General features: G+C 44.8%; 1 protein-coding gene across 6 annotated transcripts in view; it reads left to right on the top strand.

The window, feature by feature from the left end:
* LOC119453574 (cytochrome P450 3A5) overlaps positions 1-13,821 on the top strand; it is a 143,290-nt gene extending 129,469 nt beyond the window's left edge. Inside the window, exons 12-14 of one of the 6 annotated variants that reach the window (XM_049668252.1) lie at positions 8,653-8,787; positions 9,311-9,474; positions 10,865-13,819. In XM_049668252.1, coding sequence (XP_049524209.1) covers positions 8,653-8,787; positions 9,311-9,474; positions 10,865-10,911 — 346 coding nt within the window. In that variant the 3' untranslated portion in view covers positions 10,912-13,819. Of the gene's footprint in view, positions 1-8,652; positions 8,803-9,310; positions 9,475-10,864 lie in introns of those variants that run through there. The other 5 variants (XM_049668254.1, XM_049668251.1, XM_049668255.1 and 2 more) reach the window with 5 other exon arrangements.
* The last annotated feature ends 1,684 nt before the right edge of the window (positions 13,822-15,505 follow it).

The following is a 15,505-nucleotide window of genomic DNA, read 5'->3' as shown; positions in this document are numbered from 1 at the left end:
AAATACATTTACTTAGTAATGTATAGTACAGTCAATCATGAAAGAGATGTGTACATGAAAATTTATATGTACTGTGTGGCGCCTGAAGGTTATGTTGAAAGACGAGATAAAAAAATTCGTAAGGTAGGCTCGACACACACAATTCGGGATAGGGATAGTTTTTTTTTTTTTTTTATTCATTACATGGGGGGGGGGGGGGGGCGTTCAAGTGCATACATCAACCTTATTACCCACAATATAAATCGAAAACCAGAATAGAAACAAGAAAGCGCAATCGCGGGTAATTTAATCACGATATCCAGCCAGAATACATCAGCTACCATCGAATACGTCGCATCAGCCAAACACATCGATGGCGAGTACGGAACATTTTATAAATAACCATTAGAACACTGATAACTACATTGAAAAAATAAACACTGCATACATATCGCGTACAAAAACCGTAAATGAAACTAAGACAGTCAAATACAGATTAGCAATATTTTTCACTTCGAAAATATAGTCCATGATGATGTAGGGCTGTTGACTTTAACAGACGGCGCCCATCCTGCCGATTTCCCTCGTACTGGTCCTCTTCAAAGTGTTTCTAAGTACAAGTAAAACAACAAAAGTGATTATTGATATGAAAAGTTGCCTTGTAAATACAGCGAACTCATTACAGTGCTTGAAAATAAATTTTCGCAAAAGTAATGCTGTGTTACCTCGCTTCACACGTTTCGAAGAAATGCACAGGTGTGATGGAATACAAGCAGAACTTTTTGTTGGGCTAGTTGGTGCATGTTACTAAATTATTTAAAGCGCCAAACAGACGACACAAGAAGAGACACGGACGAGCGCTTACTAACAACTGATGTTTTATTGAAAGAAACACACAATATATAGGCATATCTGGCGGCGTAACTCACACGTTGTCGAAATTAACATGGTAACCAGGCAAAAAGGCGATAAATAGATTGTAAACGATGATGAAACTCGAATAAAAGATGACATATGCGACAAAAACACGTGGTGTATAGAGCCACAAGACCATAAAAGATAATGGTTAAGCGTTACACAAAACAGCGCAGTAACCCTATTAGAAAGCTAACGATTAAGACTTTTTTTCCAGCGCATGCAGGCGGCGCATCAACGTTCTTAGTTCTAACCAAGGGCTTCTAAAAATGACAGTTCACTTGCATACAATATTTTTGACGGTTCGCTGACGCACTCCAGGCCCTTCCTTTTAATGTGGAAGGCTTCCTTCAGCTCACGGGCAACGCTGTCTCGACTTCTCTCCAGGACAATGCTATCTCTTAGGCGAGGCTTGCACCCGCACTCTTTGCAATGGATGGCCAAATTGGATCCAGTCCCTTTCTCTAGTGAGCGTTCATGCTCTTTTAGTCGTTCATTCAAACATCGCCCCGTTTGTCCAATGTAAACCTTTTGGCATGAGAGTGGAATTTGATAAACCACCCCTTCCTTGCAACTGACAAGTCGATCGGTATGCTGGGTGCCGCAGGTCGTGCGTGTTGTATCTTGGTTGTTGACACGAGCGCACAATTTAGCAAGTTTTGGTAACGTCATGTTAGCCAGTTTCTTCTAAAACATTTGAGTTCACTTAACGTAGAAGATCCTTTCGGGACAAAAAACTCCCATGAAGTGGTAGAATTCTTGCAATCCTGCGGTACCGTAGGTAATTTTTTCTCGGTTGACGTTAAGGATCTTTTCTATTCTATCCCACACAAGGAGCTGTTTTTAGCTGTTCAGGCATGTATAGAAAAGAAAGGCACTATACAGTTTCAGAATACTGTTGGCATGTCAGTTGAAAATTTCATTAGGCTTTTACAGTTTTATCTTAGTTCCACGCTAGTTCAGTTTGAAGATAAGGTTTATGTTCAGAAGAAGGGCATCTGTATAGGGTCATGTGTAGCCCCCATCTTGAGCAATATTTTTCTCTCGGCCGTTGATAGTATTTTGAACAGCATGCTTGACAAAAAGAAGGTATTGAGAGTATTCAGATACGTAGATGATTTCCTAATTCTGTTAAACAGACAGGATCCACCAGGCCATCAAGGAACTGACAAAGAGATTCTAGAACTTTTTAGGAAACATAGCCATGGTTTGGAGTACACCTGTGAACTACCAAAAAACAATAAGTTACAATTTTTAGACCTCGAGCTCAACCTGGGAGCCGAAGTGCACTGGAAGTACCACCCCCGAGCGCAAAAAGAGCTCTTGTCTTATGAGTCAGCCCACTCTAAGACAGTAAAAAGAGCGATAGCCACAGCGGCATTGCAATCGGCTGCCAGAAAATCATGTGAACATGGTATACGAAGCAGCTTCCAGCTGCAGATTGAGAGGCTAAAGGAAGCGGGATTCCCACAGACAGCTTTAACTTCAGTAGTAGAATCCTTGCTCCAGAAGATAAAAGATAAAGGAAGAAAAAACGTGCAACAACAAACCAGGAGATTAAGACCCGTGGTCATACCATACTCTCATCGTGTAGCCCACAACCTGAAGAAGGTCGCGAGTAAATTCAAAGTCCCGGTAGTTTTTTCAGCCCCTTCAAAACTTGCTAAATTGTGCGCTCGTGTCAACAACCAAGATACAAAACGCACGACCTGCGGCACCCAGCATACCGATCCACTTGTCAGTTGCAAGGAAGGGGTGGTTTATCAAATTCCACTCTCATGCCAAAAGGTTTACATTGGACAAACGGGGCGATGTTTGAATGAACGACTAAAAGAGCATGAACGCTCACTAGAGAAAGGGACTGGATCCAATTTGGCCATCCATTGCAAAGAGTGCGGGTGCAAGCCTCGCCTAAGAGATAGCATTGTCCTGGAGAGAAGTCGAGACAGCGTTGCCCGTGAGCTGAAGGAAGCCTTCCACATTAAAAGGGAGGGCCTGGAGTGCGTCAGCGAACCGTCAAAAATATTGTATACAAGTGAACTGTCATTTTTAGAAGCCCTTGGTTAGAACTAAGAACGTTGATGCGCCGCCTGCATGCGCTGGAAAAAAAGTCTTAATCGTTAGCTTTCTAATGGGGTTACTGCGCTGTTTTGTGTAACGCTTAACCATTATCTTTTATGGTCTTGTGGCTCTATACACCGCGTGTTTTTGTCGCATATGTCATCTTTTATTCGAGTTTCATCATCGTTTACAATCTATTTATCGCCTTTTTGCCTGGTTACCATGTTAATTTCGACAACGTGTGAGTTACGCCGCCAGATATGCCTATATATTGTGTGTTTCTTTCAATAAAACATCAGTTGTTAGTAAGCGCTCGTCCGTGTCTCTTCGTGTGTCGTCTGTTTGGTGCTTTAAATAATTTAGTAACTTGTGATGGAATAGTTCGGCACGTATGTCGGTGTGCAGTCAGGCGGTAATAAACGTCAGAGACGCACGAACGGATTTAAACGAACATTTATACAACATGATGGGACTGAAACAAGACAAACACTAAACACAGCATACAGAGCAAAAGTCCTTACAACAAACACGTCTACACGAGGTCCTACGCGCAACGTTCGAGAGAAGAGCAAATAGGCCTCACGGATTCAGTACTGATGTCGTCGATCGGCGGTAGGTCGTCTCGAGCAGTCGCGACGATTTCTGTTGATGAACTAACGCACGATGACCCTCGTGGGAGGCGAGCCAAGGCCGGATGACACCACGGGTCTTCAAATGAGGCAGGCGACGGCCCACGGCTGCATTACCGTGGCCAGAGCACTCGAACGGGTGTCAGGCGGGTGGCTTCCACCGCCACAACTCCACATGCCACCTCGAGCAAGAGGCGGCCTCCAAGCAAAGGCCTCAGTTAGGCCTCGAGCAAAGGCCTCGGTTAGGCCTCGAGTAATGGCCTCGGTTAGGCCTCGCCCCGGACACAGCCTGAAGCTGCTCCAACAGGCGGCAACGAGCAGGCAGCAGCCAGGCCTGCTCCAAACGGCGTCGCACTAGGCGCCACTCCGCGTCTGCACCGACAGGCAGGCGCGTTGTCCTCAGGGCCGCCTCAGGTACCGCGGCAGGAGCTCCCGGAACAGCGCACTGGTCCTGCGTCTTCCGTGCACGAGCCCGCTCTGCCCGTCCGGCACCCGCGTCTTCTTCTTCCTTTTTCTCTTGCTTCGTTTTTTTTTGAGCGCTGCCAAGCGCGCAAGCTGCCCCTGATGATGATGTCCCCAGCACATGGCTCGTACCCACTTTGAAGCTGTCCCTAGCTCGCCTTCTTCTGTTTCTTCATTCTTCATTCACATGTCTCGATAGTTGTCAAACCGTCCACGCACATACACACACTGATAAGGTCACTGCACTACAACAGGCTACAATAGACACCATGCCAGAAAGCGCCGAAACATTTTGGTCCCATGATGCCCCTTAACTCTACTACACCTTGGCATACCAGTGCACAGGCATTTAAAGACCGTCACACTCAGAGTACCCACTACTATCGGGAATGAGCACGAATGACCATCGGCTTACGAGCACCACGCTACAAATATATTCGTCTAAAAAATCAGCTATATAACGTAACAACTAGAGATCCGCAAGATATCTGCTGAGAAATCAGAGAAAATCACAATGCTTCGCTTGCCACGTACACAACAGCCGCTCTCCCCAGAAGAAGCACTGCGTTCTTTATTCCCATAACCAGTAGCGAAAAAATAAAAAAAACTGAGGGGAAAAAAAAGAAACAAGAGACACACACGATGTGTGCTTCCCGTGCAAAAGTAAAATAGGTGGTTTACATGACGATTTGTAGCTAATGTAAGACTATTTCGCGGCGAAGCATTTTCGTCAGTCCTTAAAATAAGGGTACTACTCGCATAGACTGCGCCGATCAAAACGGCAAAAGCCTATGCGACGCGCGCTCGCAAACCATAGGCTACTCAGACAGCATCGGTGCAGTGCTTAGTTCGTGAGCGAACGTAGGTACGTGAGCGAAGATCAGAGAATACTTTCTTATTTAAATGAAAAACACGGTGCGATAGTCTAAACTTTCTTGACACTTACCTCGCAAATGTAGGAGCTATCCGTTGCCTTCCAGTGATACCGCTTTACTTGGGCTTCCCATCTCTTCCTTCGCTCTGGGTCCCGGGGGAAGCGTAAACAACGAAGCCCTTTACGCGTCGATCCGGTGCACTTGGGAACACAACAGCCCGTCATGTCGACTCGATGCACTTGACAAGCTTGTCATTCATGCGGCTGAACACTGTCCAGCAAGTAGAAGCGTCAGCGAAGCATCCGCGCGCACTGTATCTCGAACTAAGCACCGGCACCAAGCAATCGCAACCGCTCGCTGTGATTCAAGAGGGCGTCGCAGCGAGAAAGCGGCGGCGCGGGGGCGGTCAAAGGATGGCACCACCCTGAACGGCGGCGCTGGCATCGAGGTACCCTAGTTGTATATGACATATTCCGCCACCTTTCCCGCGCAGGACGTGAGTGAAATGGGTCTGAGGTTTGTGAGACTCGGCGGTCTTCCAGACTTTGGGATGAGGATGACCAAGGCCATTTTCCAAGACTGCGGGACAACCCCTCGTTCTCATGTTCCATTTATCTCCTATGTCAACCATTCTATGGAACTGTCGTCCAGGTTTCTGAGGGCCCGGTTGGGATTGTCATCAGGACCAGGGGCTGACCTGCCATTTAGTTTCTGGAGGGCTTCCCTTACTTCACATGACTTGAAGGGGCCTCATTTGAAGAATATATTTTTTGTGCTTTGACAACTCTGGGCTCTGACTTGGTCTTTGGAACACATCCGGCGTTCGCTGGCGCACCAGAATGCCTCTTATTATTTGTCCGTGCTTTCGTGGGGTTATTTTCAGTAGCTGATAAGTCGGATTTGGAATTCGGCCCGGCGCTGGCGCCTCGTTCACTGGATGTGTGGCAACACGCACAACACAACTATTTCCACGATTTTGTCACTGAAATCCTCGAAACCATTCAACATAAGGTGATCGGCCGCAACAGCCCTTTCGGCTTCCGCGAAACACCACGATTCGACGCCACGAAGGAGGAACGTGATCACAGCACCAAGCGAAAAAGCCGCGGGGAACCTGGATGCTATAGCCTTATTTGTTTATTTGGACAGCGTTGCCAGCACAAGTCGAGGATTATGGAGTTGCCAATGGAGCAGGATGGACAGCCAGGCTAGATGAAATAACTTCATGCTTGGAAAACAATGAAACAGTTGGTTGAAGACTATTACATTTCAAAAACTGTTGTTCCTTTTTGACGAACCGTATCCTTTATTACCGGAAGAGAAAGTGGCTTTCCTTGAAGCTGCACAAATTGTCGACAATCGCGTGCACGCTTGGCTTTGTCGGAGGAAATCTTGAACTTATAGTTGCTTATAACATTTATAATGACGACTTTTAGTTGGCTAGACTTATCAAGCCAATATCTTTGGTTAGACAAGCCTTGCTAACTGCTGTCCATGATCTTGTTTTGCTTTTTCCAGCACGTGTTGGCCCTTAGTGTATAATATATATTGTTTGCTTCGTATTTACATTGTACACACCCCCTCTGTACCGTTCTCTCGGTCTTGAGGGTGTACTAATAAATAAATAAATTTGCGTATCGCTGCTTCCCTTAAATAAAGTTTTCAGTTGATATACGCCACCTTACCGTTATGTCTGCTTTCCCCCTTTTCTTGTTAATGCGTTGCATTCTCAAGCCTTACTGAAAGGCTACCTAATACGTGCTGCCGGTCTTAATTACTTAAGCAGCGTTTCCGGGTGACAGGTAAACACGTGCCTTGCGCTGAGTACCAGGACACCTAGACCATTGAGCTATTGCGCTTCAGCGAAGGAGGGTGCAAATATTTTGCATGGCATAACAATGGAAAGAGATGACTCCCACCCGGGAGGATAAAAATAGGGCGTGGGAGCGGCGCTATCATCGGGCTAAATCCTTGACTCCGAAACAGTCGCCTCCAAGCTATCGCCATGACCGGTAAGTTGTCGCTGCTCAGTTTCGAGACGATCATCTGGACTACGATCGTGATTATCGTCGTCTATGCTCTCTTCAGGCAACTCAGGTACGTGTTTTACAAAAAGTCTGTTTAGAGAATAAAAAAATTACTTGGTTAACTGGACAGGAAAGAGATGAAGGATTTGTTACGACATCGTGACGCAAGTAACTTTTCTTAAACCCAAACCATTTCATTCTATTTAAGGTGAACAGACACTTCGTGGTGAGAAGTCACGGCGGTAATCTCCGAGTTCTCTTTTAAACAATTTGCTTGACTATCAACGTTATAACATCATCTCCACACGTTTTTGCCAAAGGGGGCATGCCGCTTCCGTCAAACTGTTCAGTACAGTATTTTTTATGAGACTGCTCCCTTTTCGTAAACAAGGAAAAAAGACTTGAATGAAATTGAGCTAAGTTTGATGGTGAAGAAGCTCCACTCGGAATAAAAAATTGGAGCAATGTAGCCGGATTGAGTATTGTACTGTAAATTGAACTAAGTTTCATGCTACAGTTCTCTAAAAAATTGAGCAATGTAGCCTGGAATTGAACCTGTAAACATTGCTCTGCAAGGACTGCATTAAACCGGACATTTTTAAATCTCCGCGGATCGTGGAAACCATACTAATCTGAATGTATTGAGGCCAGGAAAGGCACACGTTGTTTTCGCCTCATCTCATATTTGTGACGCTTCTTTTACTGTCTCTCAATTGAACCAACCAGCAGTACGTCGCACCCTTTCAAATGATATTAGCAACAAACAAATTAGTCGCCCGTAACTTTTTTTAGTTAAGTTACCTCTCCTACGTTCTCGCCAAACATCAGGACGTCCAGGAAAATGTCCGGGAGGAAGTGAAATCTGTTATAGAACGTTACGTAAGTACATCTGCTTCTTTCCAGGCACTTGTCAGAAATTCTGAATAAAAAGCACGCCAGCCGTCGCACGCAAGCGCACAATCTGAACGCTAAACGAAATACCACGGCATTTCCTCGTGAGAAGGCTGTCAGCATAGAAGTGTTTCCAGCAGTAAATTACTCCGTTTTATCACCGTTAGCATACAATGTGGTGCAACCTGGAAACGTTCCCTCTCAATTTACTGTTAGTCTCATCGTCTTTCGGACTCCGTTGCAACATAAACTGGTGAGAGACCAAGAAAGGCGCCGTTGGAGTAGAAATACGGCATGCGATAAGTAGTTAAAGCTCGTGCCAAACATTTTGTAGACCTCCCGCTCGCACGGAAAGCTATTGCGCGGGCTTTAGCGTTCTCTTCTGAATGAAACTAGTTAATAACGCCGAGTAACATGGCTACCAATATGTTCGGATGGCCTTTTGATTCTGATAAAGGGCATTCCTCGGAATACAAATTAATAAAGCTATTGATAGCTGCTAGGTATGACCGTGAGAACAAAATAAGGGGAAAGGCTGCAGTTTGCCGCAAGTTCGGTCGTAATCGAGACATCACGCCACACCATTGCTTTAACGGTTTGCGAATATTAATCGAGGTAAATTTATCACAGGGCAAACTGGATTGCACCGCTATAGCGCACGGCCTAAAATGCTTCGCCAGAGTGGTGGACGAGACTCTTCGCATGTTCCCGCCCGTCGTAACGTAAGTCTCCAGCCGAGCTCACAAAACTTCTACCGTACTTGATGACACGAAAATTGCACCACTGATGTACCTCATGCTCTGAATCTTTCAGTTTCACAACCCGAAGCGCAGTTAATGACTTTGAGTATAACGGCAACAAGTACAAGGCGGGTACAAGCCAACCAACTATACAGATCCACGTGGGCCCTCGCATCTGGCCTGAGCCAGAAAAAATTGACCCCGACGGGTGAGTGCTTCAAGGGTGCGTTTTGTTTTGCTAAACTCGGAAGAAAATGCGGAAATTTTAAACTAAAATCAATTGCATGCGTAGTCGAATAGCAGGAACAACTAAAATCCGCTGAGGAAAAGCTGTGTGCTAAATAGTGATTTAACTCTCGCGAGCTAAAGTTTGTCGTCTACGGCATCAACACTAATTAAAATTTCCTCTAGCACAGCTTCACAAGGTGGACTTGCTTGAATACATTGCATTGTGTGAACACGCCCACGTATGATGTGTCATTTGGCTTCAGTAAGCAAGCCAAGGCTGTCAAGGAAAAAAAATTCGCGGCACCATTGCTCTGCAAATTTTTGCTCTCGATGATTGAGCTTCCAGTGAATTCCATATTTTTAAGATGATAAAATGGGCAAGAAAGAACGAACGCTGCGTGGCTCCTGCATTTTACAGGGTAGCATTCGTAGCGTAACAGTAGCGGCGCATTCTGAATTGAAGTCAAACTGGTCCTTTTGTTTCTATGCTGCTGCTGCTGTAGGTTTTCGCCAGAGGACGTTGCTGCAAGGCCAACAATCGCGTACCAGCCATTTGGTGATGGCCCACGGAACTGCATCGGCAAGCGTCTAGCGCTTTTTGAAATCAAATACACGGGTGCAAGAATGGTGGAGAAATTCAAGCTGACACATAGGAGAGTCACAGAAGGTGAGGGCGCATCGCGTGTTATTTGATACAACACAACGGTTTTTATCAATATATCCATTTCGCTGCCGAGTGCGTGGATGCCACAGGCTTTTAATTGTCGTTAGAAGGAGTTCCCAAATAAATGCCTTTACGCTCTTCTAGGCATATAGAGGGTGTTTCATTTTAGCTGCACCAAATGTTTAAAAATTGCCTGTGGCAGATAGCACAATTATACTCCTTGATCTAAGGTACTCGATGAGGCGGCCATTACTTCCACGAGAAATCAAAACCCCTAATTGAATAATTAGCATAATTACACTAATACTAATTAACCTTTTAAATAAATATTTTACGGGACATCCTTCAATCTACGAATTATAGCCACTGAGATCGCAGCTACCATCGTTACAGGCTGCGCTGTTCCGTGTTTTGATAGCGGTTCCGGCTTCTGCGCTTTCCGATTGCCCAGCCGAGAGTTAAAGGGGGGCAGTTATCACTTTTGCTTATGCCTCCTCCCCGTTGTCAGACTAAGCGCAGAACGCACAAGGCGCGTCACATACGGGAGGAGCTTTGCGCCAGTCGTCACTGTCTTGCATGCGTAATCATGGGAACGGCAATTAAACTTTGCAGTTCGATATCTCAAAGCACGGATACGCTAGAAGGATTCTGCCGAGTGGAACTCTGTAGAAACACGACTGCCTCTAACTTTTCAATACAAATGTGCCTGCTCACTGCAGTCTGTGAATAGTTAAGTATTAAATTTTTGTTAATTCCCTGCTAACAGCAATAATTATCATCTCACTTTGTGTCCCCCTCGTCACATAACCCTACTGCAAAGGTGATCTTCACGTACGTCTCAGCGCCTAATTTAATACCTGTCAACTTAACTTTGATCACCCGATATAAAAAAACCACGCAAAATTGAAAAATGTAACCATGACAGGAGCGTGTTCAGCAGCAAAGAAATAGAAAGAGTGGGAAATCTGACAACTCGCCCAGTTCGCTATCTTGGTACAGCCATATAAGTAAGACTTTATTCTCTATAGTGAAGTTGCGATATTAAATACACAGTAGTAAAAATGAAGGATCATCATTCTGCTAACAGCTCCCAACACAAGTAGGGGCCTATATAAAAAAGAATTTGCCACAGCAATTTTTAGATCACATCACACCCTTACTAATTTTTCTTGTAAGAGAGGCCAACGAGTTCACAGAATAAAATATAACCTTCTTGCTGCCGAATTGCTTTCTATGTTTCCGGCGTTTCAAAATGTATTTATCTATAAGATAAAGATAAAGATTGATAAATATAAATACTGTGTAAAATGTGACCCTCTTCCATGTGTTCAATTCACTGGGTGTAGTTAGTCTTTCTGCACAATCAGTGTATTGTTGTTTTGGTTTTCTCCAGGATCGTATGAATTTCGAATTCGATGCCATGCTCTCATCGCCTGGTGACGGCCCCTGCACTGTGTTTCACCAACTTTGATGGAACAGGGTCAACAACAATCTACACCCCTATGTACAAGGCGTTTCAATTTAGCTGAGAACATAAATATGCATACCTGCCAACCTGTGGATATCAAATTATTTTTAAATCTGTCACACATGACAATGAGCGAGAAATGGGAGAGCGGGAGGAGAGGCGTTCCTTTTTTAGTACACTACTAAAGAAAAAATATTAAGTCGAGTTAGACTGAAACATAAGGCTTCTGTGATGACGAATTGGTCATTCGTAGTGAGAACAGCTACGGAGTGGGGCCTAACGGTCGGGGCGCGGAGGATCGAAGAAAAACGACTTCCTTGTACTGGAACCAAACAACGACTGACTATATTCAACCAGCAGAGAGGAGGGGGGAACACGGTGCGGTACACTGCACCAACAGACTTCACCGAAATGTCATAACGCAACATTGAGCGCAGGGTGGCGCTAGTGATCAGACACTTTGAAAACGAAACTGAGATCGCAACATCACCACTCCCGTAAAAGAAAATGAACTATCTCTCCACGCTTAAGAAAAGCATTAGTAGTTAAAGACAACACCAATGGCTTACGCAAGAAAAATGCAGCATACCACGTATTGGCGACTCCAAGTAAATGCTCGCTGCCTAGCGGCAGCGCCGAGAAACATCCGATCCAAGTACAGGTTTCGAGCGAAAGAGTGTGTGCTATCACGGCATGCGCTGAATGCCTCGTAGTTCCCAAATTCACTTCATGCCGCCGCGCACGAGGCCTAAAAGGAGAAAAGACGGATGTCGAAATACTTTTGTTCTGTACTATTATGCGCGTCATTGTGGTGGAAAGACAGTAATATGATTTCATTGTTTCTAGAAAGAAGCAGAATACACTCTTCAGAAAGCGACTTAGATAAGTAACTTCCGCATTGGGAAAAGGTTACCGATACTATACCGGTTTGTTCAAAACACTTCACTAGAGTCGACTTCTTCATTTCCGGCGAGTGAAGCAACGCTTTATTTTGTTTATATTAAATACCTTGATGGCGTTTCCAATCACGGAGTGTAGTCTGTTCAGGCAGGCGCTATAATAAGTTAGTGATGCACGCTAAGCTTCATTTCGATTTGTTCGTTTTACAGTTTTCTGCTACAGCATTAGTGCTAATAATGCTTTACGTACCAGGAATATTCTCACTAATATACTGTTGTCTTCAGGCACGGTAGCACGAATGATAACTACCTCGGAAGGACTGAAATTGATCATGACCCATGCTATGCCGCGAGGTGATATATCCTTTTTATAGCATGCTTTATATTTGGTGCAAACATAAGATGCTGTTTTCTCATTCAACGCTGTGATTTGTCAGTTTATTAAATCGCAAGAAATTTAGAACCAACTGCAAACAGCACTCGTTCCAGCTCCAGAGCGTTGTACCTGCGCACGGCGCCACTATAGTTTGCTTTCCGACACTGCACGCAGCTGAATTCCGTTACAATTGGTTCAATTCGTTTCCAAATCATGCATTTACACTACTACAACCCGCAAAATTTTGGAAACCTGTTGGAACAAAACTGTACTTGGTCCGATTGGTTGTTATTCAGTTCTCACGTTTCACTGGGTTTGAGAATTTGTACGAGTGGCAGGTGACTGCTGTGTTCCCAGGTCAGGGGCCTACCACGAACACTGCGTACTGCGAGCACGAACAAGCGCCAGTCATCGGACGCAGACAACTTTGACACACGTGTCAGCTAACTATAAAAAGAAAGGTGCACCCCGACTCACAAACGGAACTATCAGTTGTTTTAGACAAAGACACACTGACCATGTAACTTTACAGTATTAAGCCTCGTTCTATCAGTGTAGAAGATCCGTATTTAGCTGCTGAAAGCATGACAGACGTTCCTGCCTATATAGCGTGAGATGCTATATCTGACATACTGCAGCGCTAGTCGCAGTGCGGAGTTGCCTATGAAGGTCGAAAACACTCAAGTATCGTACTTGTAGGAGTGGAGCAATGACGCGAACAAGTGCCTGCACCTTTCTAAGAAGCTCGCTACGCACAAACACATGATTTTTTTTAAACTTCGGCTGGCTTGAAAGGCTCTTTGTTTTTAAAAAACTCTGATGCGTCTTGCTGTGCAGGCCGGCCGTTTGCACGCACAACACAACTATTTCCGCGATTTCGTCGGTGAAATCCTTGAAACCGTTCTAAATAAACTGATCGGGAGCAACGGTCCTTTCAGCTTCCTCGAAACACCTCGATTCCACGCCACAAAGGAGATACGTGACCACAGCACCAAGCGAAAGAGCCGCGGTGGACCTGGATGTCGTAGCCATCTTTGTTTATTTCGACAGTGTTGCCAGCAGAAGTCGAGGATTCTGCATTTGCCAATGAAGAATGGATAGCCAGGCTAGTGGAAAACAAGTTCATGCTTGGAAAACAATGAAAGAGTTGGTTCAAGACTATCACATTTCAAAAACTGTTGTTCCTTTTTTTTACAAACCCTATCTTTTATTACCGGAAGGGGAAATTAATGGCTTGCCTTGTAGCTGAACGAATTGTCGACAAACGCGTGCATGCTCGGCTTTGTCGGGGAAATTCTATAATGTCATTTAGAATGACGACTGCTTGACTTATCAAGTCAATATTTTTGCTAGCTGCTGTCCATGACCTCATTTTGTCTTTCCTGTACGTGTTAGCCCTTAGTGTATAATATGCATTGTTTGTTTTGTATTTACATTCTGCCCACCCCCTCATTACAGTGCCTAAAATATACTATGTTATTATTGTAGGCACTGTACCCTCTGTAACGCTTTCTGTGCCTTGAGGGTATACTAATAAATAAATAAATAAATAAATAAATAAATAAATAAATAAATAAATAAATAAATAAATATGCGTATCGCTGCTTCCCTGTAATAAAGCTTTTAATTGATATACACCACTTTGCCATTCTGTCTGCATTCCGCCTTGTTAATGCGTTGCATTCTCAAGTCTTACTGAAGGGCTACCTAACACGTGCAGCCAATCCTAACTACCTAAGCAGCCTTTCCGGCTGACAGGTGAACACGTCACCTCGCGCTGAGTGACAGGACGCGTATTTGGAATATCCAGAAAGTAGAACACATGGGAACCGCAGAGCCACGCTATTGACTTTCAAGCCTGCGGAGACGCTGTGATGTCACTCCTCGCAATGCGCCAAGCGACTACTCTCGTTCTCGGTGCTCTATTTCTAGACGACTGGCTCTTCTTCCCCAGCACCACGGCTGTAGCGTTGTGTTCGGACTGATCGGACCGTTTTTAAAAGTACAAAACAAAAACGGAAACCTGAAAATTATGCAATTTTTTGGCGCGGCTGTGCAATATCTCTGGGATCGCCCCACGCAAGAGGCTGCGTTCCTACCAGAAAGCTCGCCTTCGTGCATAGCGTTCGCTGCCAGTGTTTCCCGGTGAACATTACGGTTGCTTAAGCCAACGCCTCCTAAATAAACTTTTGTATAGGAGGCGTTGCTTAAGCTTCAGTTGCCGGGAAGCGTGAGAAAGAGTCAGGGATCTTTGAATGTTATCGCGTTCCACTCTTAAAAGGGAAGCTTAAGCGTCCTCCAAATTTTCTCCAAGCGTATTGTTTTTAACGGATGTACGCACGTAGATAAGTCGTTGTGTGTGCCACGTCTCTTCTCTGTCCTTCGTCTTTTGACTAGTTTTAACATTCATTATGTACGCACGTATTCTGCGGCTAGTATAACGCCTGACGTTTTATTTTTCTTCTTCTTCTTTCCTCCGGCTGTGCGCACGAGTGGCGTTCGCACTGTTGTTTATGTTCTCATAGTGTCGTTTTTAACCTCTGTACGCATGTGTGCGGCGGAACTTGGTAGGCCTGACCTTTTTTTATTTTATTTTTTTTTTTTTGTACTGCGGCTACCTGGAATAAGGACCGCCCACCTAGGGCGCAGACTGCGCTTGCTCAAAATAAAAGTTTATTCTCTCTCTCGCTCTCTCCGGCTGTGCGCACGTGTGATATTCAGACGGTTTATGCTAATGGCTGCCGGCTGTGAGGACACCGCCACGGTGTCAAGCCTAGCAACATATACTCTCATCACCAGCGCCCTTCGCGTCTCTTGTTGTGCGTCGTGGCTGGGCCCACTAGAGCAGATGGCGGCTACCCCGAAACTGATGATGATGATATCATCAGTTATCATCAGAAGTTTCGATAACATAGCAAAAGCAGCGGAATAATTCTATACCGACCTGTACAGTACCCAGAGTAGCCAAGCTACTTTCATTCAGAGTAGTGATGAACAGGATACAAAGGATCCTTCTATAACTAGTGATAGAGTTAGAAGGGCCTTAAAAGACATGGCCAGGGGAAAAGCTAGTGGAGAAGGTGGAATAACAGCCGATTTAATCAAAGATGGAGGAGATATCATGCTTGAGAAGCTTGCGGCCCTTTATACGCAATGCCTCCCGACTTCAAGTGTTCCAGAAAGCTGGAAGAATGCCAACATTATACTCATCCATAAAAAGGGAGACGTTAAAGAATTGAAGAATTTTAGACCCATTAGCTTGCTTTCAGTATTGTTTAAAATATCCACCAA

This window comes from Dermacentor silvarum, chromosome 5, assembly GCF_013339745.2.
Source record: "Dermacentor silvarum isolate Dsil-2018 chromosome 5, BIME_Dsil_1.4, whole genome shotgun sequence".
Lineage (NCBI taxonomy): Eukaryota > Metazoa > Arthropoda > Arachnida > Ixodida > Ixodidae > Dermacentor > Dermacentor silvarum.
The sequence above is the reverse complement of the archived record's forward strand: the minus strand, read 5'-3'. Positions and strand labels throughout refer to the sequence as shown.